Here is a 23665-nt window from a genome sequence, read left to right on the forward strand (position 1 = left end):
ATGGTGACCTGCCCCCTGCCTGCCCAGCACCAGCGGGGATGGCAATGGCATGGAGTTGTGCCTCTTGCTGCTGCCAGGCAGGCAGGAGGCATGCAGCTGGCACAGGGCTCCCAGGGGAAGGGCAGCAGTGGGGGGGAGCCCCAAGCCCGCAGTAGGCCGTCTGCATCCACCCCTGCCTCTGCCCCACTTGGCTCTGCTCCAGCCGTGCCACTGGCAGAGGCAGGGGGTGGGGGGCCGGTGGGCACGTGTCCTGCCTTTACATTCTAAAATGGTGGTTGCCCTACTGAAGCAATAGACGAGGCAGAGGCGATTGGGGTACAGCAGAGAGATCATCCAAGGCCTGTGCCAGAGGTAATTGGCCTAGATCTCTCAACCCTCGCCTGGCTATGGTTGCCTAGCAACCAGAGCATTCCCTATATCCACACAGACCTTGGCATGACTGGAGCCAGAGCATGGAGGCAAGAGCCCCACTGTTCTGTCTCACTCTGAGAAGCGACATGATCATCTTATTCCTTCAATAACCTGCAGCACCAGCAGCTACCCCTTGTTTGCAGGGATGGGCTCAGCCCCATGGTGAGTGGAGTGAATGGAAGAAAAGAGGAGGGAGGGTTGTGTCATATATGTTCATTGGCCAGTGGTGCCTATGCTTTTGGCAAATTCACACTGAGTGGCTATGTCTACAGGAGACATCATTGCTCAGTAGCGATGAGCGACAGGCAGTGCTTGACTCACAGCATTTCGAGTCACAATGTTTCGCCCTTACAGTATTTATAAATTGACACCGTTTCAACTTTCTGACGTCAGTTTCAACTTTACAATGCTTGATCCAATGCCATACCACACCAGCAAACAAGTTCACTGAGTCCCCCATCTCCCTGGAGAACATCTGCCCAAACTTCGTTGGACACTTTCTTTAAGAAAGCAGACGCAACTCCAGAAAAACCTGCAGCCAAGACTCCTGAGAAGGCTCCAGCCAAGAACCCTTCAAAAAGTCCAGCAAAGTCACCTCAAAGGAGTCCTCCCAAATCAACATGATTGCTATTTACAATATCAATACATTAATGCAGATATATTGCTCATCTATAATAGACTGAGTAAAAAATTCTGGGTTATTTTTGGTGAAAATATGGTATTGAGCATTAGTTCAGGAACCAATCCCCCATTTATAACATTGTTTCCTATGGGAAAAATCGATTCCAAGTTACAACATTTCAACTTCAGATGTGGTTTTCAGGAACCAATTGTGTCTTAAGTCCAAGGATTGCCTGTACTGTGCAGTAGTTATTTTGACTGTTCAGTAGTGTCAGAAAAAAAACATGCAGGGACACTACTGAGCAGTAATGCCAGTTACCATGTAGTCATTTAGTACTTGGTTATGCAAGTACTAAATTACTGCAGAGAAACAACTGCTAGGTGACCACTCTTGTAGATGTAGCCAGCATCTAGACTGAAGCTTTGCTTCTGCAGGCACTACTCTGATGGCTTCATGCACACAGCAGAGCTGATCTGAGCAGGCAGCAAGCATCAGTGCCAAGAGGTCAAACCACCAGCTAAGTGCAAGTAGCAACATTCATCCCAGTCCACATGGCACCATGGACATTTGAGTAACCCAATCATTATCCAGGATCTGTTAAAGCAGGGGTGCTCAACCCCTGGCCTGTGGGCCAAATGTGACTCTCAGTCCCCTGGGCATCTAGCCCACAGGGCTTCCTACAGGTTGGATACTTAGATGTGGGGAAAAGCAGTCACCCCTTCCCCTCTGCCAAATCCCCAAGCCCCATATGGCTGGGTTGGGACCAGGCCATCCCCCCATCTCTCCACGTGGCTGGATCACAGCTGACTCAAACCAGGTCACACCTCTGCCCTCCTTCACACTGCTGGATCAGGGCTAATCCACACCCCATCCCCCTACACCTGTGCATCTGGATCAGGCCCTGCCATGCCTGCTCCATGCACCAGATTGGACCCAGTGGCTGGATCCAGCCCATAGAGAGACCAAGCACTTCCCATCTGGCCTGTGGAGCAAAAAGGTTGAGTACCACTATGTTAGAAAATCCTTTATCTGCTCATTATGGAGAGGATCCTAACTGGCGAATATGTATGGATCATGCATGGAATAGGTCTAACCATCCTTAACCAGGCATGACCTTGTCATGATCTAGATGCCATCTTTGTACTTTTCTAGCATCTGCTTATCTGATACATAATATGTGTTTAAGTTTGAAAACAGGGAAGTGCTTTTTTCCCCGTTTAAAAATGTTTTCAAAAGGTCGCAACCATTCCTAAGAAGGCAGGAGCTCTCAACCACTAGGATACACAAAATGCGTGAGTTAGATTCACCAGGCATGTAGTGATTGCATTTAGTGGTTGGAAGCCAGTCTGAGGCACCAGTAGGTATCTGTAAGACACAACCTGAAGCAATGGTAGTCTCTAGAGCAGTGATTCTCAACCAAGGTGCTGGGGCTTCAGGTGTGAGGAGATAAGCAGATAGGGACAGATTCAAATCCCCCTGCCTGGCCAGTCCCCCATCCCTACTGCCTGGTCCCTGCAAGGAGGTAAGCACTGTAATAAATCAATTAGTTTTTAAAATGGGATGCCACTTAATTCACAAAAGTCATGTAGGGATGCCTCAAATCTAAGGGGAGGTACCTTGACTCTAAAAAGGTTGATAACCCTGTTCTAAAGCCATTTAATATTTGGCCCACCTCCTAAAAAATATCCACAAGGATATCAGAATTAATGTCTATTGAGAATTGAACACCTGGGTACTAAATGTACACCTAAACTTACAATTTGTTTACAGAAGAACATATGAGTAGAAGGGGCCTACAGGATTCTCCAGTTTACTCCTCTGCATTCACAAGTAACTATTTGTTGAAAATTTCCCAAAATTTCCACTTCCACTTCTGCAAACTGGTTTATCTAGCCCATGAAGCCCAAACATCAGTAGTGACTTGGGGGTGGGGCCCTTCTGCAGTGATGGGGGGAGGAATTTGCATGTGTGGCAGCAGTGGCAGTAGTGGCTGGGTTGGAAGTGCTACCTTGCCAGAGGACAAATAGCACTGTTTTGGGCCACCATTCCTAAAGCAGGGAGATGGAGGCCCCATCAGCGTCCTTCAACTACAATGTTAAGAAAGTAGTTAATATATGCCTAAAGGATCTCAGGAAGAAGACCATGCCCCACACTACAAAGAAAAGCAAATCTCCCTTCCACCAAGTTTTGCCAGTTTGACTTAGGGGAAAATTCCTGCCTAATGCAGATTTGGTGATCAGTATGATCCTGAGAGGAAGAGTGAGATCTTGTCAGAAACCTTTGGGTTTTCTATGTACAGGAAGGATCAATATTTCACTTCCATTAAAGCTCCTCACTTATCTGTAGTCTGCATCTAAATGCAATATCTAATTTCCCACAGGCCACTGAGAGAAATAATGGGTGGGGGAGTCTCAGATGGGAGGATCATTACATCCTTGGCCTGCAGTCGGAAAGCAATAGGGCTTGTGTCTCTATTTTTAGCAATATACCTTGAACCAAATTCACAGCTCGCTTATGTGGCCATAGCTCTATGGACTCCATTGGAATCATACCTGTTTATGCCTAGGGTGAAATTGGTTCAGAGTCAATATTATTTTAATTTCAAATGACTTACCCAGTGAATAGTGGGCTTGATTTTCTGAAGTGCTAAGCAGCCACAGCTTCCCAGATTCTTCCACTGGACTCAGGGGCATTAAACTTCTCTGACAAGCAGGCCAGCTTTATGGACTATTAATAGTCTGTATTTTAAGACAGTCCAACTGCAATAACACAAGCACATCACTGTGATCTCAGCAGAACAAAAAGTTTGTCTCTTGGTGTATTTTGGGGGTCTCCATCATGGAAAGGGAATAGGATGAAATGGTGAGGTCCTGACTGAGCTGGGTAGATAATATAGACTCTAGCCTGTTTTGTTATAGCTTAGCCCTGTTACCTTAATCCCTAAGCAGAAGTGTTTGTTTTCAGGTACAAAGAGAAATTGCCTTCTAAGTTCTTTCGAGAATACAACAATAAACTGAAGTTCTCAGATTCCTTGAACAGCCAGCATTGGAGATTTCTGAAAAGTGGCTTGGATGACTTCAGAAATGGTTTCCCTCCTCCATCTGACAACATTATTATCCATGGCACAAAGGGGCCTTTCCCAGTTATTCTCCATAAGGACACACCTAAAGCTTCATCTGTGGCCCAGCAGAAGGCCAGGAAACTATTTAATAAACACTCATGCAAGCTCAATCCATTGCAGAAATACAGAAGGGATTATGTTGCACAGGCAGAAGAACGCTGCTCAAGTCAGCACCCACTAGTGTTCTACCCTCATCTTAAAGGAAGTGTCTCTCCAAAGGTAAGGGCCCTAGTGTTTATTGCTATTCTTCCTTGAGATTAGTATCTATCTTGCAAGTCTGAAATATAAAAGTAGTCCAGAACCCAACTTCTTTCAGAGCCTTTTTTCAGTTAACATTATTTCATAGAAAGTACCTGCAATATCTGACTCATCTGGAGCCCAAGGAAAACTTTGAACAGATTATAATGAACAAGCTTCTGAGAAACCCTGCTAACAATTTAAGAAATTACACCCTATTTGTGGTCAGGCAGAATGCCCATTACCACTGTCCCATCAGCATATGATACATGAGAAGGTTATAAGAAAATGGGCTCCTCCAAATGCTAGCATGCTGGATGAGTTCATATGGTTTATGTTGCATTACTGAGTATGACGTCCAATACAGCTAGCTGTTTCATAACAATGAATGCATCTCTTTATGTTGAAAATTGCAAAGTACCCTGGTGACTAATGCCCTAAGGCACCCGCACCTGAAACTCCTTTAATTTTTCCTTGTGGACAACTTTGTTATGTCTCATGCTTCTAGCTGTCACCTGTTTCAGTGGAATGAATTCTAGATGACCACGGACAAATCACTTCTGTGACTTTAACTCTTCTGTGCTTCATTTTCCCTATCTGTCAGATGTTACTGACAGATGGGCTGGGGCTGGAACACAGTAGACTCCAGCTGTGATCACCTCAGCAGGTCTGAATTCAGTTCTGTGTTCTCTCAGCAGTAATAACAGAGCTATTCAATAACCACCCAGCTTTGCTTAAAGCCAAGCACTGTTTTTGCACTATTTATCTGAGAGAAAATATATATAAAAAGAATCAACAGCTTACAGACATACTGCATTTTTCAGGGGTTCCCCACATTCACATGAAGACCATGGCAGATCTAAAGTACTTCAGATCTTCCACAGAGCCCGTCTTGTACTTGTTCCTCTTTGAATGGAGAAATAATCTCTCTTCTTATCTCTTTTGGACTTTTATGTGTATACAGTTTGTTTGCAATCTCCAGGGCAAACTGATTTAGGTTCTACTTAGTAGGGAGTTGGTCTAGATTAACGTTTCTTAACCTGTGGGTTGTGACCCGAAACTGGGTTGGAAGAATATATGAAAGGGTTGTGAATAAACTTCAGAAGTGGATCATATTTTGCACACATTTTTGAAAAAATAGATCCCCCTTGTGCTTCACTATCTGGTAACACTATGCATACTAGTAAACCAGGATACAGGTTTTCTGTGGGGAAAAAAATATTTTCTCCTTTAAAGGAGAAAAATGCGTAAAACCACAGGTTTTCCCTTGCAGGCTGGCAGAGTTCCAGCCTGCAAGGGGCTGCTTGGGGCCAGGGGGAGTGGGAGGAGAGCAATCAGGCAGGGGGCACCACATGCATGTGCACATGCACACATGCACATGGCAGCCAGGCAGTGTGGAGAGTACTGCCTGCAGCTCCCTGTAGGTAATTCGGTGGGGGGGCATAGACAATGCATCAGGGTGGTGGAGGGGGCACAGGCAATTTTTCAGGGAGGCATGAGGGGACTTGTGCCCCCCTACCAGATTTGTAGAAGCATGAGGCTGCAGCCTGGATGGACCAGCACAGGGAGGAGCCACCTCTGTGGCCCAGCAAGCAGGACCCAGCTTGGGAGGGCAGAGCGAGGTGGTAAGACTCACTGCTGCCACTGTCACCAGGACCCCTGCACCAACTGTGCCTCCAGCAGCATAAGGAGTAACGGACCAGGGTGGGGGGCATGCTGCACTCACCTCTTCCCACCACCAGGCAGCAGTTGTACTCTGCTCCTGTGGCCTGGCCACCACTGCCACTCCTCTCGGGCCATGGCTCTACCCAGAGGGGAGGTGGGGTGTTGGGCAGTGTGGGTAGCCTGATGGGAGCAGTGGTGGCAACAGCCAGGGGCCATGGTAGCAGGGTAGAGCCCCAGGCTTATATTGAGAAGCATGAAGATCACAAGTTAAGTTCACTTTGTAAAGCAGTGCAGAAGGCTAAGGAGGAATTTGCTAGGGTGGAATTTGCTGTTTTGACTGGATTAAAACAGTGAAAGAAAGTTGACCCACATGTCAGGAGAGCTTGGGGAATAAGTAGGGAAGCATAGATCTGTTGAGAGAGAGGCCAGGGCCACAGAGTGGGCCTAACTAATAGTTCTGCCTACGCAGATACAAGAGTCTTTGTCTATAACATTGCTTTCTATGTAGCCTCTGGAGGAAAGGCCCTGGCGAGGTGATTTGGAACATGTGTTCTCTTCTTGTTTGGTCCTAGATTTTTCAAGAGGTTGTGGCTGTCCTGGACCCCCAGATGTGCTTGAGTTTTGAACCTGGGTATAGGGATCATGGACAGGAAAGTCATGGTCTTCATAAAGAGAAGTCCCCATTGAAGGATGGGCAAAGGAAAGAAACTATCCCAGTACCCAAGTCATCAGCACCGTGAGTACTGTGCAGGACAGTGAGCAGCACTGAGGGATGCTTGAATACACCTCCAGCTGCTGGACCTGGTGTCAGTTGAGTGTCTCCTTTGAAAAGGGATGTATTCAAAGAGATGCCTGTGATGTTCCTGTGGTTGGGCAACTTCCAGACCCTACCCCAGTTCACTTTCAGAACAACTTGGGGAAACATCAAACTTTCCAGTAACTGGGGAGCCAGCTCAGCAGATAGGAAAGTTTTCTGCCCAGGTCATCTGACTAGACATGCTCAGGAGGCTTTCCAGGCTATCAGCACATAAATATTCATGGGCCTCATCCCAAGCATTTCAAGTCATTGGGTAGACTCCCACTGACTTCAGTGGACTTTGGCTCAGATCTGTTTGAATGGTCAGAACAGACCACAAAGACGAACTCATAAAAACCAGTGTGCTGTAGATCTGTTGAGCCCAGCTAGCTGTATAATATGATGACCATGCAGAGAAAGCAGTAGTTTCTTGTCCACTATGGAAGGAAGCCTGAATTTGCAAGCTGGGGAGTAAAAGGTGCTACAAGTATCCAAACTGCTCCTGTCTGAAACCACAGCATTATCTTTATTTTGCTAGGAGGTATTTCCAGATGCTGAAATATGGTGTCTCATATATTTCTCCAGCAGCAAGGAATCCAAAGACAAGAATCCATACATATGGTTTTCCAAGAAAAAGACAACAGCAAGAGAGAAGGCAGCCAGACTGCAATATGTTCCTCCCCTGGATGAGAATGTAAAGCAAGTAACCAAGGAGTTTTGTGACTGGGCATCTTCTTTGGTGAGTTGGAAAAAAATCAACCCCCATATTCCCAGTAGTCTAAATGCTATGCATCAAAAAGTTCAGACTTGCATTCATAAACTCAAGCAGCCCCACCCTACTTGTGTCTTTAAATGTGCTGAATGCCCACAGTCTCCACATCTTGCAGTAGGAGATGGAGGTGGTCATCATTTCTAAAACATAGCCTACTGATTTGGATGCTTTCAGTGGGATCCTCACATTTGCCTTCGTCCTCAACTCCTGTTAACTTTCACTGGGAGCTGACAGGCTAACTCCTCTAGGTGGGCTTAAAAATCCCAGTCTAAGTATGGCTTTCATTGCCTAACATGAGACATCCCCCGCTCTTGAAAAGGCTAAACTTTCCTAGTCTAACGGTACAAAAGTTTTATAACTGGGCGAATCAAAGTGCAAAGCAAACCACAACTCTGTTTATCCTGTAATCCTGCCAACTCTATTTACCTGAGTGCTTGCCTGAGAGAGGCACGGGGGCAAGAGAGAGGGAATATTTATTGGATTAAACTGCCTCATGTTGGAGTAAAGGCTGTTTAGTTTTGACGGACATTGAGTTGACAGCTCTAGCAATGCTCTGATAATTATTGTACGACATAGTCTAGGTCAGGAGTGCTCAACATCCAGCCAGTGCGCCAAATGTGGCCCATGGAGCCTTGGCACGCAGCCCATAGGACTCCTCACAGGTCTGTAAAGTTGGTGGTGGGGGAGCAGCAGCAGTACTGTCACTGCTTACTACTACCAAAATCCTAAACAGCAGGAGGTGGGTCAGAGCCAAGCCACAACCCTCCCCCCCACGTGGCCAAATGGGGACTGGACCATGCACACTTCCCTCTGTGCAGCTGCGCCCCCATCTCCCTGTGGGGCCAGCCCATTGCCTCTTCTTCTGCCCTTCTCCCTCACCCCCTGCAAGGCCAAGCCATGCTCCCTTCCCTCTCCAGGGGGCTGGAGCCAGGCCATGCCCCCTTTCCCCGCACAGCTTGTTTGGGGCCAGGCCTGGGTTGGGGCCAGGCCAAACCCACTCCCCCCACATGGCTGCATCAGGGCTGGGCTGCCCCTCTCCCCACTCTGCATGGCCAGATGGTGCCCTGCCACACCCATCTCAGGCACCAGATCGGGCCAACCCACTGGATCCAGCCCATGGAGGGATTGGCCACTAGCTTGCTGGCCAAAAAGTTTGAGCCCTACCCTGCCTAAACACTCTCTATGCCAAACTGCATATTCCTGTAGACTAAGGAAATATCCACCTGTTCTGCAAGGTAGCTGTCAGTTCAATGGCACTTTGGGAGAGACTGAAGATCTGCCTTACTGTGTCTCCATGTCCTATAAAACAGGGGTGGGCAATTATTTCAGCTGGCAGGCTACTTAATGAGTTTTGGTGAGCTGTCAAGAGTCATACATATAACATTTTTCAGAAGATACCATTTTAACAAATTATAGATAAAGTATCATATACTAAACGTCAAACATCTACTATAACATTTTAATTTTATTTCAGGAAATAATTTTTGTCCTGATTTATGTATTTTTGGGTAGTGCATAAAGTCTTACTTACGTATATTTTGTGTGAGGGGTGGGAGGCTTAGATGTGTGGGTGTGCAAGGGGTGTGTGGGGAGTGGGGTAGGGGTGGGGTATGCGTGAGATAGTGGGTGTAGGGGGGCATATGTGCATTTGTGTGAGGGGCTGCCCACATGCTGGGGCAGGAGCCGCCTGGCTGCAGCTTGCCCCCTGCCTGGTTGGGCACGTGGTACCTGGCAAGTGTCCCCATGGCTGCCAGCACTGCTTCCCTGCACTACTAGTTGCCCAGAACCACACAGCAGGGGCAGAAGGAGGAGGAGCTGCTGGAGTGGGAGTGGGTACAAACAGTACCTGGCTGGCTGCAGATGCACTAGGAGCAGTCCCACCAGGAAGCTGTTCATGTTGGCCGGGGATGGGGTAGTGCATTGGTGGGTGTGGGCAGAAGCTCAGCACAGGCCGCCCCAGGGGTTGGGGGGCTTGGCCCCATGCAGAGCACTGCAGGGGCAGCCACAGGCCAGATACAATCAATTGGTGGGCCAGATCTGGCCTATGGGCCACATTTTGCCCACCCTGGCTATAAAAGCAACTGTATCCATAGCTTTACAAAGATTCCAGCATAAAGTCTGTAGAAGGCAGCACAGTTAACTTGCCCGTGACCATTTGGCCTCCCTAAGATGTTGAGAGATCTGGCAGAAGAACCTTCCCAAGGCCAAATGCCTGTGGTGTTTAAAGAGATACATGGCACACCCGGCAGTAAGAGAGGAATGAAAGAATTCTCCCAGCTGTTCTGCAGCAGCCATGCACGAACAAATGGTTTATCTATCAGCCTTTACACAAAGTAGCTGATGTTGTGATGCCCTTATACAATAAGGCTTGTTCCCAACATAATCCTCAGCTCTCACCCTGGAGCTGTGCAGAGCTCAGTCAAGAAACAAAGGACACCTGCTTCACTAGGAATGCAGCTAGGGGTTACTAGAGACAGACACCGCTTTATAGTTTCTAAGAGGCTGACTGCAAACATGGGAGGGAAAAATTCAAAGTTAATATGACTGGGCCCAGGTCTGCCCTAGTAATGACATTGGGGGCCTGATTCCTACTAGAAGCTTACTTTGTCTCCTGTGGGTGCTCAGCACCTGTCAAAGTCAGGTCAGGGGTGTGTTTTGCTTGCTTTTAAACAGGGCATGAGCATAGCTTAAACCTGGACTAGAATGTATGTGTGCAAAGAGGACTGTCTGCAGATGTATTTGCCCTGCTCTCTACCCTACTTATTGGAACAGTTCAAAGATATCCCCTTGAGGTTGGTTCAGGCCTTGGGTGATGTCAGAGAAGCTGCTTTGAACTCCCTCTGTATCTGTGCAAGTTACTAGATTACTGCACAGACTCATGGCGTAACACCATTAACACAGAGCCTTCCTGGCTGAGGAACATCCTTCCAGCTAGATCATAGGGGACCATATCCATTAGAGCTCAAGAAGTGTTCCTGGGACTGTTGACTCAATATAAAGGCACATGGCCTTTGCCTTCAGTGGCTTTCTTAGGATTCACATGGATCTTTTGGGATCTGCTTTGCAGTGTGTGTCCAGACCCATCTTGCAAAGATCTCTCTCACTAGGTAGCTATAACATTTATTAGAGCCTTATTTAAGGAGGATTTAATACTTCCTCACAAATCCCTGTGACTTGGGGAAACTCTCCAAGGAATATATAGCCAAAATATCCCTTCCCACAGCCTCCATTTGTAGGTCTTTCCAAGAAATTATAGAATCATAGAAAGTTAGGGTTGGAAGGGATCTCAGGAGGCATGAATGCTGAGTGCCCCTGGAGGCTGGGGGGGCACGGTGAGCTCCCGCAGGTGGCCACAGCACTGGTGGGGGGGGCAAGGGGAGCGACCACCCACAGACACTGCCAGCAGCAGCAGCAGCGATTGGAGACTGCCCGCAGACACGACTGGCGGTGTTGCGGGTGGGGGGTGGCAAGTGGTGACCTCCCACAGGCACTGCCAGCAGTGTTGGTGGCGCCTTTTTGCAGGGGGCCCCACCAAGCTCATGAGATGCACGTGCACCTGCATGTACCCCTATGCATCACCAATGTCAGGAGGTCATCTAGTCCAACCCCCTACTCAAAGCAGGACCATCCCCAACTAGATCATTCCAGCCAGAGTTTTGTCAAGCTAAGCCTTAAAAACCTTCAAGTATGAAGAGTCCATCACTCCTCTAGGTAACTTGTTCCAGTGCTTCACCACCCTACTAATGAGAAAGTTCTTCCTAATATCCAACCTAAACTTCCTTTGCTGAAACTTGAGACCATTGCTCCTTGCTCGGTCATCTGCCACCACTGAGAACAGTCTAGCTCCATCCTCTTTGGAATTCCCTGCCCCCCTCAGGTAGTTAAAGCCTGCTATTAAATCCCCCCTCAGTCTTCTCTTCTTCAGACTAAATAAATCCAGTTCCCTCAGCCTCTCCTCAAAAATCAAGTGCCCCAGCCACTGAACCATTTTCATTGGCTTCTGCTGGACTCTCTCCAACTTGTCCACATCCTTTCTGTAGTGGAAACAGTACTCCAGATGTGGCCTCACCAGTGCAGAATAGAGCAGAATAATTACTTCCCTCCACCTGCTGGCAATGCTCCTATTAATGCAGCCTGCTTTGCTCTTAGCCTGCTTGGCAACAAGGGCAGACTGCTGATTCATACCCAGCCTATTGTCCACTGCAACCCCCAGGTCCTTTTCTGCAGAGCTGCTGCTTAGGCAGTCAGTCTCTAGACTGTACTGGTACGTGGGATTCTTCCATCCTAAGTGCAGGACTTTGCACTTGTCCTGGTTGAACCTCATGAGATTTCTTTTGGCCCAATCCTCCAATTTGTCTAGGTTCCTTTGAATCCTAGCCTTACCATCCAGTGTATCTACTACACCCACCCCCTTTTGCCCCCCAGCTTGGTGTCATCCACAAACTTGCTGAGGGTACAATCCATCCTATCTTCCAGATTGTTAATGAAGATATTGAACAAAACCGGCCCAAGGACTGACACTTGGGGCACTCCACTTGATACCGGCTGCCAGCTAGACATTGAGCCACTGTTTACTACCTGTTGAGTCTGACAATCCAGCCAGTTTTCTATCCACCTTACAGTCCACTTATCCAATCCATACTTCTTCAGCTTGCTTGCAAGAATGCTGTGGGAGATGGTATCAAAAGCCTTGCTAAAGTCAAGGTATATCATGTCCACTGCTTTCCCCACATCCACAGAGCCAGTTATCTCATCATAGAAGGCAACAGAAATGTGAAGCTGTTGCCCCACAAGTGGCTCCCTGCCGCATCCATTGGCTTCAGGTCAGCACTTTCCTGGATGTAGCCCAGAATGGAAAATACATTGTCCCCATGCCATTCAGGATAAGTGCCAGCATCCTGGCCCCTGTGCAGCCTCTTGCCACTACCGCATTCATTTTTGTAGGTCTCCTCAGCTAATTCCCTCTGAGAAGCCACAAAGGATAAGAGTGATAAAGGGCTATGATCACTTGATTATCACACTAAGAGGTTATTTCTTTTGACACAAATATGAGTTGGTGTTTTCTGAGTTTGCTGCAACCAAGTTCAGTTGTTTTAGCATTGGATTCAGAGAAATTGTCCCTGGGATGAAACCAACAGATAATATTAGCAGCCGAGTTCTCCCTGGGGAATGACAGCATCAGCCATTTTCACTCAGCCTTCACCCCTGAAGCTGACCCTACAAACTCAGAAAGACTAAAGAGCAAGGACATCTGTGCTATCCTCATTCCACCCTGCTCCTGGCCTTGAGAAGATGCCTTGGGAGGTGCTACAATGCTCTATAGCACTACTCTGTCAGATTCCCACTACCCAGTCAGGGCAGAGCAGCAATGGCCTTTAGTGACCAGTTTAGAAATAAAATAACAGCCTGGAAGTTACAGAATATTGGACCCCACGGTCACTTACAATGAAATCATTGCAGCATATGTTGATTCAAACACTAAATATAGCCTCGTGTCTCAGTTTAGAGTTAACATGATAGTCGCGGGGGGAGTGGGGTGGGAGGGGGAGGGTAACATTGTGTGCAATTTCCTATATCAGATCATTACAGCACATGACATGGTGACCTTTGGAATAGTCCTCAAATACCTACTACTAGGAAAGAAAAGAGGAACTGAACAGAATAAATTTCAAAATGAGGCCTGCTGACTTAGTCCCCACAACTGGTTCTGCTCTGATGCATGTAGCAGTCTCCTGCTGCTTTCTTAACTGTGCACTTAACTTGTTATTGCAGGGAGGTGATAAGCATAGCATTGAGGAAGATACTCTTACGTCCCTGTTTGACACTGGATACGAAACCCACCCCACGATCTCTGTGCCCATACAGGTGGTGGATATAAACAATGTGCCACCAGAGCTGAAAAGGTGTCTGGGGGTTTCATCCTCTCGGACAGCTGTAAAGAGTCCTCTAAAGGTAAGACACTAGAGGAACAAAAAATATGTCGCTTAATTCTATAGACCTTACCGTTGCCAAATTGACACTGATTTTCATTAAAGTTATACTTCCTTAAAGATTTCAGAATCATGGCCAGGGGGTCAAATTCAGAGGCCATATGCAGTAGGTTGGTGTAAGACATATCCCTTACACTATGCGTTCAATCTACAGCTATCCGTTTACTCAGGTGTGAGTGAATGTAATGGCTTCTAAACTACTTTAACTCCATGCCAAGGGGCTGATAGAAAGTGTGAGCCAAAACCAGAGTGACACCATTGCATTCTTGCAGCTTTTGGTTAACTGTTATTCTGACTCTCCAAACATTATTCAATTCATGCAAGACATTGGCTTAGACAACCTAGGCTCAGCACAACAAATTCAGAGAACATGTGAAAAAAGGGGGATTAAGGTACCTTTGGCAAGCGGCTGTAAGAGAAGTGCATCTGTGTCATTAGGGCCGGGGGATAGATAAATTGGTGTAACGCACCCATTGGTTTGCGTGTCTGTGTGCAGGATGATATAAATCACCCCAGCATGGGGTATGGACAAACAAACAAGGTACAGAGAATTCAAGGGGGCAAGCTTATTGCTCCTCACCACCTGGTCTGCAATAACTGTCTGAGTGCCTCCTTTTACCTTGTGGTACATGAAAGCTAAACTGTGGAAATTTACCCTTGAGGCCAAACAAACATGGTTTAGCTTTCACTTAATGCGGGGTAACATGCAAATGACCACTTACCACAGAGTGTCTGATGTGGTAGATTCATCCTTGAATTTGGCTCCGTGTTTATGAATGACCAGCTCCAAGTCACATATACAGCTAAGAGGACTAAAATGTTTTCTTGGAAAATAAAGAAATCTGGTATTCAGGGTTGGTGATGTACAGTGGGCTAGGATGTGGACTTAGGATGCATGAGTTTCTCCGCTGTAACTCCCTAGAGTGCCATCAAAGGGTGTTAGTGCAGAATACCAGTGTGCTATTAAGTCATACCTTAGTTTATTTCATACTAATTTCCCCTGAGACTGAGAATTTACTGAAGGTGCCTCCTGATCAACGACAAAGCAATTGTACATGTTATCTGAGTTAATGCAAAGCAACTGAAAAACAGTTTCCCACAGACACTCAGGTGATGACTCCTCTAGAGGGAAGGCAAAAGTTTAAAAACAGCCCGAAAACTGCAGAATAATGCTGCTCTTTCCGGCTAGCTGGGGTGGATTTAAAATTTAGTTGTGTTCTGCAGCTTGGCAAATAATACCCATATCAGATCCAGACACCAAATACATGCATTATTTTTTGATCAGAAGATACAGGCTCTATTTACTTTTTCAGTGACCTGCAGACTTTGGACTTCACTGATCCTCTGGGTCAAAAGTGGCTGGAAATAAATATTTGAATTTCTTTCTCTTTACTGTTCCTTTGTGAGACCAGGATCCTGCAAAGGAATCTGTGTGGGAGCAAAGGCTTAATTAGGCATCTTTACATGTGCTCCGGGGATGAGCGAAGGTGCTTTAATTAGAGCAGCTCAGAGAGCCATTCTAAAGTGCCTGTAGCATTTCAGCAGTCAGGACTCCTAGTAGAGATATCTTTTATTAGCCCAACAAAATTGTTGCAAAAAATGCCTTTAATTTCAAGTTTTCGGGCACAAACACCCTTCATCAGGCATTGGAGAAAATATTGTAAATGTTCTCCTGGGTAGAAATGAAAGTTCATATTTCACAGGATTTCACAGAGGGGCCGATAGATGGAAAGCTCTGAACTGACTGCCCAGAGGAGTTTTCCGCCGATGCCTACATTGCCGCCTACAGGCAGTTGCCGTGCCCCCAGCCTCAGGAGGCACACGTTGCCTATGCAGATTTACGTGAAGGCAATGATTGCATAGTGGTCATTTGTACTTGGAACTGAGACAGGTGTGCAATCAGCAGCTGCAGTTATGACTGTGCAGGCATTTAGGATCTACTATGCTCACCCCATATGCAGAGGGGCTAGAGAAGGCACCCTAAACATAACCTGGCTCATTTCAATCTCTCCTCATTATGGAGGTGGGTAGACAAGAGACACAAAGGGAAAGGGCTATGACCCGACATCACCAAGATCTACTCCTTCTTCCCAGAACTATTTGCTATATCTGTGGTTGGACATGAGGATCTTGGATCAGCCTCCTCAATCATCTGTGGACTCACAAGGGACTTCCCTATTTATTGGAAGATTGTTACTCTTGTATCAAGGGACTGCTACCACTGATATGAACTACCCTGTAATAGGCACTTATGACTCTTTTCCTGATTGCAGAACAATTTTTATATTGGTATATAAAACCAATGTGAATTACACTGGAGCATGTCCTCTACTGTCCTTGTACCTCCTCATTTCAAATCCACTATGTCCTCAGGTTTTAACAGGCATTCTGCTGGTCATGGGGAAAGCATGTGATCATGCTTTAATTTCCCTACAATCAAGATCCACCCTCAGTGCATGCATGCACTCACATGCACACATGATTACAAACAACCTCCCTCTTCAATCCAGTGCCTGCTTCACACCTTTTGATGCCTGAACATGTAGAGAAAATGCAGAACCAGGGAAGTCAAACCAAGAACATGCAAGGATGTTAGCATTTGCCAATGTCAGTATTGCTAGTCCTTCTGATGTTTTCTTTCTTTTCACTGGGGATTCATTAGAAATTTGTACCTGAGGCAGGAATGAGGGTCAGATGGCAGTGCACTCCACTGCACTTCAAAAGCCATTTTGCAAAAATCAAAGGAAGCATTCTCTCCACAGCGGGTGTGTCTACATGAGAAGCTAACTCAGGGGTGGGCAATTATTTAGGGTGGAGGGCCATTTACTGGGTTTTGGCAAGCTATCAAGGGCCACATGACAGGCAGCCCAGGGCAGATTAATATTTTCTTAATTTCCTAGGGGCCCTGCGGGCCACATAGAATGGCTTGGCAGGTCGCTTCTGGCCTGCGGGCCGCATTTTGCTCATCCCTGAGCTAACTGCTCAGTAGCCTAATTTTACTGCACAGAAGCATGCAAGGCAAAAAACCATGCTAGAACACTACTGCGCAGTTAGCACCACTAAAAAGCCATGTGCTGGTGCTACTGTGCAGTAGCGCCAGTTACTGCACATTGATTTAGTACTTGCTTATACAAGTACTAAACAATGCCCAATAACTACAGAGCATTAATGAAGGCGGAGATGCACCCAGTGACTGAATCTACACAAGATGTTTACTGAGGAGTTGCCTAATTAGATCTGAAGTAAACGTCTGGACATCTACACAAGTGGCCCTGTTAGGCTGCAGGAAATTAATAAACTCCACAGCAGGTTAGTACTTTTAAATACAAGTATTACCCTGACGCAGAGCTTTTTTCGTGTGTAGCAGCACACGTGTAAACGCTGAGCTGGCTGGCTGGGGCATGAGGGTGCTTCAGTGTGGGGGCTGCCTGCTGACTAGCCTGGTACTGAAGCACCCTTGTGCACCAACCAGCCCCTCCACAGCATGTTGAGCTGGTGGGGAGCATCCCTGGGCTGGCAAGCTGATCCCTGGGGGCCCCGTCAGCCAGGGCTGCTCTGACCCAGCTCAAGATGGGGCAGTCCTGGGCACATGTTCAAACAGTGTTCCCAGGAGCCATAAGCTCTGATATGATATGTACTGGAGTCTGTTGCTATGCATTAATAGGATACCTAGACATGCCCTGTATGATTTAGTAGCTTAATACTTTTATGCAAAATATAGTCTTGAAATGCCACCTGCTGGTCACTGTGGAATGTTACATGAAAAGAGAAATGTGCCCATGTCATCATGACTTATTATTCATAAGCAGGGATCCAGGTTTTCTGTTTCCCATGGAAAAATGTGGAAAAACATGGATTTTTCCCTTTAAAAGGGAAAGCCTTGATTTTCCCCTTTGAAGTACGAAACCACAGGTTCCAGTCTACAAGGGGCTGCTTGGGACTCAGGGGAAGTGGAGGAGAGGGCAACTGGAGACAGGGGGCACCATACACATGTGCAGGCACATGTTGCTAGCAATACAGCCATGCAGAGTAGTGGCCAGCCAGAAAGCCCCAGCAGCTGCATACAGGTAAGTCTATGGGATGGAGAGGGAGGGTTGGAGCACCAAGGTTTGGTGACTGTCCAGGCATCAGGTGGACATAGGGCGGCATGTACTCCCTGAAATTTCTGAATGGACAACAGGGTGCAGGTCATGGGGCTGCAGCCTGGCTGGACCAGCACCAGGCAAGAGCTGCCTCTGCAACCCAAAGGGTAGGACCCAAAGTGGCAGGGCAGAGCAGGGTCCCTTGGGGGTGGGCACCAGGGCTGGGAGTCCCAAGCCCTGCAGTGGGGGAGCCTGCCTCGCACTGGCTCCACCCCAGCCCCCATGGGCTCTGCTCGGGTCCACTTGTCATGCTGCCTGGGGTGGGGGGGATGGAGGGGGCTGGACTCCATGCTCCTCCCTCCACTCTAGCAGCAGTACCGGCTGCTTCCTGTGTGCAGCAGCCAGGTCTTAGGCACTGCTGTCCAGCTGTGGCAGGTGCCCATGGAGCAGGGAGTGGGCAGGATACAGCTGCTGGGTCCCATAGCCCTGGCAGCTGGGGGCCAACTCTGACAGAGCTGGTTGGGGGGGAGCAAGGGGCTGTGGGTTGGGAGTGAAGGGCATCAGCACAGCCAGGGGGCTACAGGTGGTGAGTGAGGGGTACTGACATGGCCATGGTGGGGCTCAGGACTGTGGGTCAGGAATGAGGGGCACCAGCATGGCTTAGAGGGCCGAAGGTTTGGAGTGAGGGGCAATGGCATGGGCAGGGACAGGACACTGGCATATCAGGGCTGCTCAGTACCACAAAGCAGCAGGGTAGACAGCTGCAGCTGGACCTGCATCCTGGTGGGCAAGGGGAGTTCTGGTTTTCCATAAGGAGGAGGGGGCCCAATGCATGGCAAAAAACCAAAATCAAAACACCAAAATATGTAGGTATTTATAATGTATTTTATTATAACGAGAGAGGCACTGATAGGCTTCCAAACTGTTTTAAAACTGTAAATAGATCCATAAAATATTGTGTTCACCTGATACCTACATACAGGGCACTTCATTTTAATCATGGAAAAATGCAGATATCGAGTTTTTTAATCAGAGCATTTTGAATTTTTTATCCAAGAATTTTGGATTTTTTAAGAGAGAAGACTAGGATCCATGTCATAAGCCTTGGAAATAGCCTGATGTTTAAAGTAAAGAGAGAGCTTGGTGATTCAGAGCAAATCACTCATCCAGAGAGGTTCTGAATGAGTATTGTTACCACTCTGTTCTTTCTCAGTCATTGCACAGGATGGGCAGTTGTTATTAGGGAAAAGTTTGTTAATGTGAAGATAATGCTAGGGTGTAAGAAATGCTAATTTCCGGTGAATCTGTGAGAATCTGAATGCATGTTTTTGCCAAGTCTGGGAACCAGTTTTTTAGCTAAAGAGTTTTGCAAGCTGTTATTAGGTATTCTGATATCTTGTGGGTACGTCTACACATGCAACTAACACACAGAAAGCTTACTAAACAGTAAAACACTGTACTGTAAGATTTGCCTGAGTGCACATCTACACATGTGCCCATTGGGACCAAATTTGCTCCCAACAGGAACAATTCAGGGCAGGGGTATTCCTGCTCTTCTCTGCTACAATATGGCAACCAGGGGGAGCTCTAGGCTCCCCACTCTCTCTCCTCTCCACTTCGTCCTGTGCCAGCCCTGTGCTCGCAGGGGCACCAGGGTCAGGCCTGGGCTCCAGGGGATGAGGGGAAGTATCCTGCCTCCAGGGCAACTGCCTGCCACCCTGCACCCCTGCCCTAGGCAGCTGCCTGCTGCCCATCCCCTGCTCTGATCTTGGAGTAAGGGCTGATCTTGGAATGAGTACAACATTCCCAGCCTCCACCCCACACAGCTTCTGGCACCAGCTCCAAGATCAGACCTGGGGCTGGAACATTGTCCCCTGCCCCAGCCAGGTGCCTGCTATGAGGGGCCAGCTCTGATCTCAGAGCTGGGGCAGGGACAATGTTCCCTGCCCCTGCAGCTCCTGGTCCCAGCTCTGAGATCAGAGCCCCCCCTCCCACTGCAGGCACCTGGCAGAGGCAGGGGACAGCTGGGAAGCAGGCAGCTGCCCAAGGGAGGGGAAAGTTCTCCCATCTCCTGATGCCTGGGCTGACCGGAAGCAATTTGATCCCAGTCAGCTATGTAACCGTGCATTATTACGCGTTAGCTAATGTTCAGTAAATCTACTACCTGTATTTACAGGTAGTAGAAAACCACATATTAGCCTCTTTTTTTAATGAGCAGTAGCTGCTGCGCATGGTTACATAGTGACACTTTACTGTTCAGTAGTCTGCTGTGTAGTAACATGTCCCATATAGACGTACCCAGTGTTGTTTTATTTCCCCACTGTTGGTTTGACTCAGTCTTTGGTCAGCACATCTAGTCCCCATGAGTGAGAACAGGAAAGAGAATAGAAAAGGAGAACCTTACTTACTTCCTCATTCCTTTTCCACAACTCCAAACATGCTCCTTGCTTTTCATTTCATTTCATTTATAGGTTTTTTTTCTGCTCTTCTTTGCTTTCTATCATCATATTTCACAGGGAATTAGACAATTACCAGTTAAACCCACTGGTTGTGAGAAAGAAATAGCTCAGCAGCACAGTAGGAGGTAAGAGTATCATAGCATCAATAGACAAGATGTGGATTGGGGCCCACTACTGTTTGTACTATAACAAACAATGAAAGAGTCAGGAGTGATGATAATTTTACTGCATTTTTACCAATAAGGGCAACTAAGAAAACACCACATTTTTACATAGCACTTTTTAAGAATACTTCATATCCACCATCTGCACGCCAGGCAGCTAAGTTTTCCATTCAGTATGTACCTCTTTCTGAAACCATACACCAACCCAGTCCAATGTTCCATCCAGTACAGAGCAGTTATGGGCGTAGAGGCATACATAAACACAACATGAGACTATCACTAATCAGTATTACTATTTTATTTTGCAGGACTCTTATCAGCCCAAATTTGAGAAGATTAAGTATGGTGCCTGGTACCTTGACCCCAAAACATGGAAAAAACAGAAAGCGAACGAACCTTTAATGGATCCAAAAGCAACCATTGATAACTTTCAACAGTTAAGGAAGCAGTTTTGTGAAAAGGTATTGGAAGCACCCATGGAACGTGTGGTGTAATTCCCAGCCAAGTTAAAAACGTAGAGTACACATTGTTACTAGATCTTGCTAGCGCTTTGTATGTTCTCTGGCAGGCACAGTGCAAGCTGGAGTGATCAAGTGAATACTTGACTGACTGTAATATTTAGTATTTATTATTTATACTATCCACTTGCCCATCAGGAATGACCGGGGAGGGGGGACAGAGAGGAGAGGGCAGGGATGGAGCCCCATGCCTGCCCCCTGTACAGGCCTGCTTCCCCCTTCCCTCCTGCTGCTTGGGGTCTTGGGCCCGTTCCCCCCTCCCCACCGCAGCGACGGGGGGTGGGGAAGAGTGGGCCAGGCCCAATACAGGGGAAGACCAGGCCCGAGGGTGGGGAGAAGCTAGGCTGCAGTGGTGGGCAGGGGGTAGGGGGGGGCAGGGGGAGGCGGGGAGCAGTGGACCCAGGCTGACCTGGCAGCAGTACAGGGACAGGAGGAACAAACTTGGGGCTGATACAGAGGAGTGGGCCTGGGCCCAAGGTGGGGAGGAGGCCCGCTCCTCCCCTCCCCCAGCTGCTGCTGCGTCAGGCCACATTTGGCCGGGCCCACTGCTCCCCCCACTCTCCCCCAGTGTCAGGCCTGGGCCCATTCCTCCCCTTCCCCCACCTCTGCCGCCATGGCATGTCCACACCTTGCCCAGTGTCTGGCCTGCTCCTCCCCACTACCCCCGCCGGGTCAGCCCTGCAGGCAGCGATGACAGAAGGGGGGAGGGGCAGACCGAGGCCAGCACCAGTGGCCTCACCACACCCATTGCATCCTGACACCACTCCCTTCCCTGCACCACCGCCACTGCCACCTCCAAAGAGCATGGGGGGGGTGGGGAGGGGAGGCAAGGCCGGCTCTGGTGGCCTCCCCCCGTCCATTGTCACCACCTGCAGGGAGCAGGGCAGGGGGGCAAGGCCAGCACAGCACAGCTGCTCCCCTGTGTCCCTGCCATCATGGTGGTGCATCCAAACACTTCTTCACACTCTGACTGCATGTTTGTCAGCTAGTCAGAGTGCAAATAAAGCAAAACGGACAGACAGACAGATTACGGCTTTTATAATATTAGGATTTTGTGCAACCCAGTGGACTCCAGCAAGATAATCACTGTACTGTACAAATCCAGAACAAAAAGGCAATCACAGTGCAAGTCTGGCAGACTTACCTCAAGCCCCGGCATGTCCTGGGCTTGAGAATTCTCAATTCTAATTGGTGGAGCCCATCCACCAATTGGAGAACAGCGGGGAGAAGCCAGTTCCACCCCTTTCCCTAAGGGAGGGGGTGAGGAGCTCCGGACCGAGTTTGGACCTGCAAGCTGCAGGTCTGCTGGGCTTCAGGGGACTGAGCCCCTTGAGGGAATAAAAGGAGTGGCATGAGCCACACGAGAGGATGCAGGAAGAGCCTGAAGAGGGCCTCTACCAGGATCCCTTCTTTGCCCCAGCGGTGCGCAGATTGGTGCATGGGGCTCAGGCTCTGGGAGCTGTGTCAAGGTGGCTTGAGCCTGCATTCCCAGCAGAGGGCCGGGTGGAGCGGTGTGCAGACTGGCACATGGAGAGCCAGCCCTGGAAGCAGCCTGAGGCTGCTCAGGTCAGCCCCAGCGTAGGCTGGTTCCTTTAAACTGGTTTATCTTGATGTCTGCTTAATGCTAGTAAAAATATTTTCCCCTCCATTTTTATATAGCTCAAACCTAGATCAATAAAATGCTTTTCAGACTTGGCCAAAAATATTCCCATGTTGGCTGACAATGCACATGAAAAATGCCAGCTCAGAAGAAATTATTGTGGGCCATGATATCAACCCTTGTAAACGAGGAGTCAAAATTTGTCACAGCTGTACGTGGGGTCAGCTCTGCTGACTTATTGACCAAAGAGAACTGAACAGTTGCAGTCTTGGCAGAGCTTAGTCCTGACTGCATATAAGCATTACACAGCCCACAGGACAGTCAGAGGAATTCATCCTGCTGCCTCAGCAGATTCCCCGTTTCATTCTGACTACCTGAGTTCCCTTGCATGGAGGAGGGGGAACTTTTAAGGTTTTTTAATTTCTTGGAGTCAACTAAATGTTAGGAGCCCAGTGCAGCATTTAACAATTATTTCCTCCACCCCAGCTGAAGCTGAACTTCAGCTGTAGCTGAACTGGTCTCTGTAGTACTCAGAGGGATGTTTGTAGTAACTGGGTAATTATAGGGTTAAATTCTTAGTCATTATTATGGGATGGAGATTGAGAGCTAGAACTCCACCCTCTGTTGTTCCAGAGTTACTTTCCCTTTCCCAGTTAGGTGTTGTTGGTTCCTAAATAAAGCAGCCTGTTGTTTTGGGGCTGGAGCAAAGTCAGTCTCCGAATTCTTTGTTAAGTAAGGAACTTAACAATGTTCATAGTGAGGCAGCCTGGCCCCTGCTTGGCTCTTCAAATATTCTCCCATCTTGCTGTCTTCTCTAAGCTCAAGGAACTTGCTGTTTACAGTCACTGCCTGTGTTTTTCTCCTCCGTTTCCCTCCAAAGCCTTCTCCAATCTCAGTTCCTACCCTTGCATTCCTCTGAAACTGCTATGGTCAAAATTTCTAATGACTTCTGGGCCACTGTCCTCCTTCTGACTTCTGTCCTTGATCGGTCAACTATATTTGACTCCATGGACCATGCTTCTCTCTTGGAATCCTCAATTCCTTTGGCTCCCTGACACCGTCCTTTCATGGTTCTCCTCTTAGCTCTCTAATCACTCCTTCAGTGTGTCCTCCACTCTTCTTCCAATGTCCCCCTTCCCCTGCTGCACCCTACAGGAATTTCCACAGGGCTCTGTAACTGGCCTCCTTCGCTTCTCCCTTGTTCACCTCTCAGCTCTATGCTGGGGAC

At 47.9% G+C, this 23665-nt stretch overlaps 1 protein-coding gene across 1 annotated transcript in view; it reads left to right on the forward strand.

The window, feature by feature from the left end:
• The first annotated feature begins 556 nt into the window (after window positions 1–556).
• The window catches only part of FAM47E (family with sequence similarity 47 member E), a 36486-nt gene continuing 13377 nt past the window's right edge, over window positions 557–23665 (forward strand). Inside the window, exons 1-6 of the mRNA XM_090034810.1 lie at window positions 557–573; window positions 3998–4373; window positions 6629–6792; window positions 7438–7591; window positions 13397–13576; window positions 20628–20780. Coding sequence (XP_089890936.1) covers window positions 557–573; window positions 3998–4373; window positions 6629–6792; window positions 7438–7591; window positions 13397–13576; window positions 20628–20780 — 1044 coding nt within the window. The remainder of the gene's footprint in view (window positions 574–3997; window positions 4374–6628; window positions 6793–7437; window positions 7592–13396; window positions 13577–20627; window positions 20781–23665) is intronic.

Source organism: Crocodylus siamensis, chromosome 2 (genome assembly GCF_052110815.1).
Source record: "Crocodylus siamensis isolate JL-2025a chromosome 2, ASM5211081v1, whole genome shotgun sequence".
Lineage (NCBI taxonomy): Eukaryota > Metazoa > Chordata > Crocodylia > Crocodylidae > Crocodylus > Crocodylus siamensis.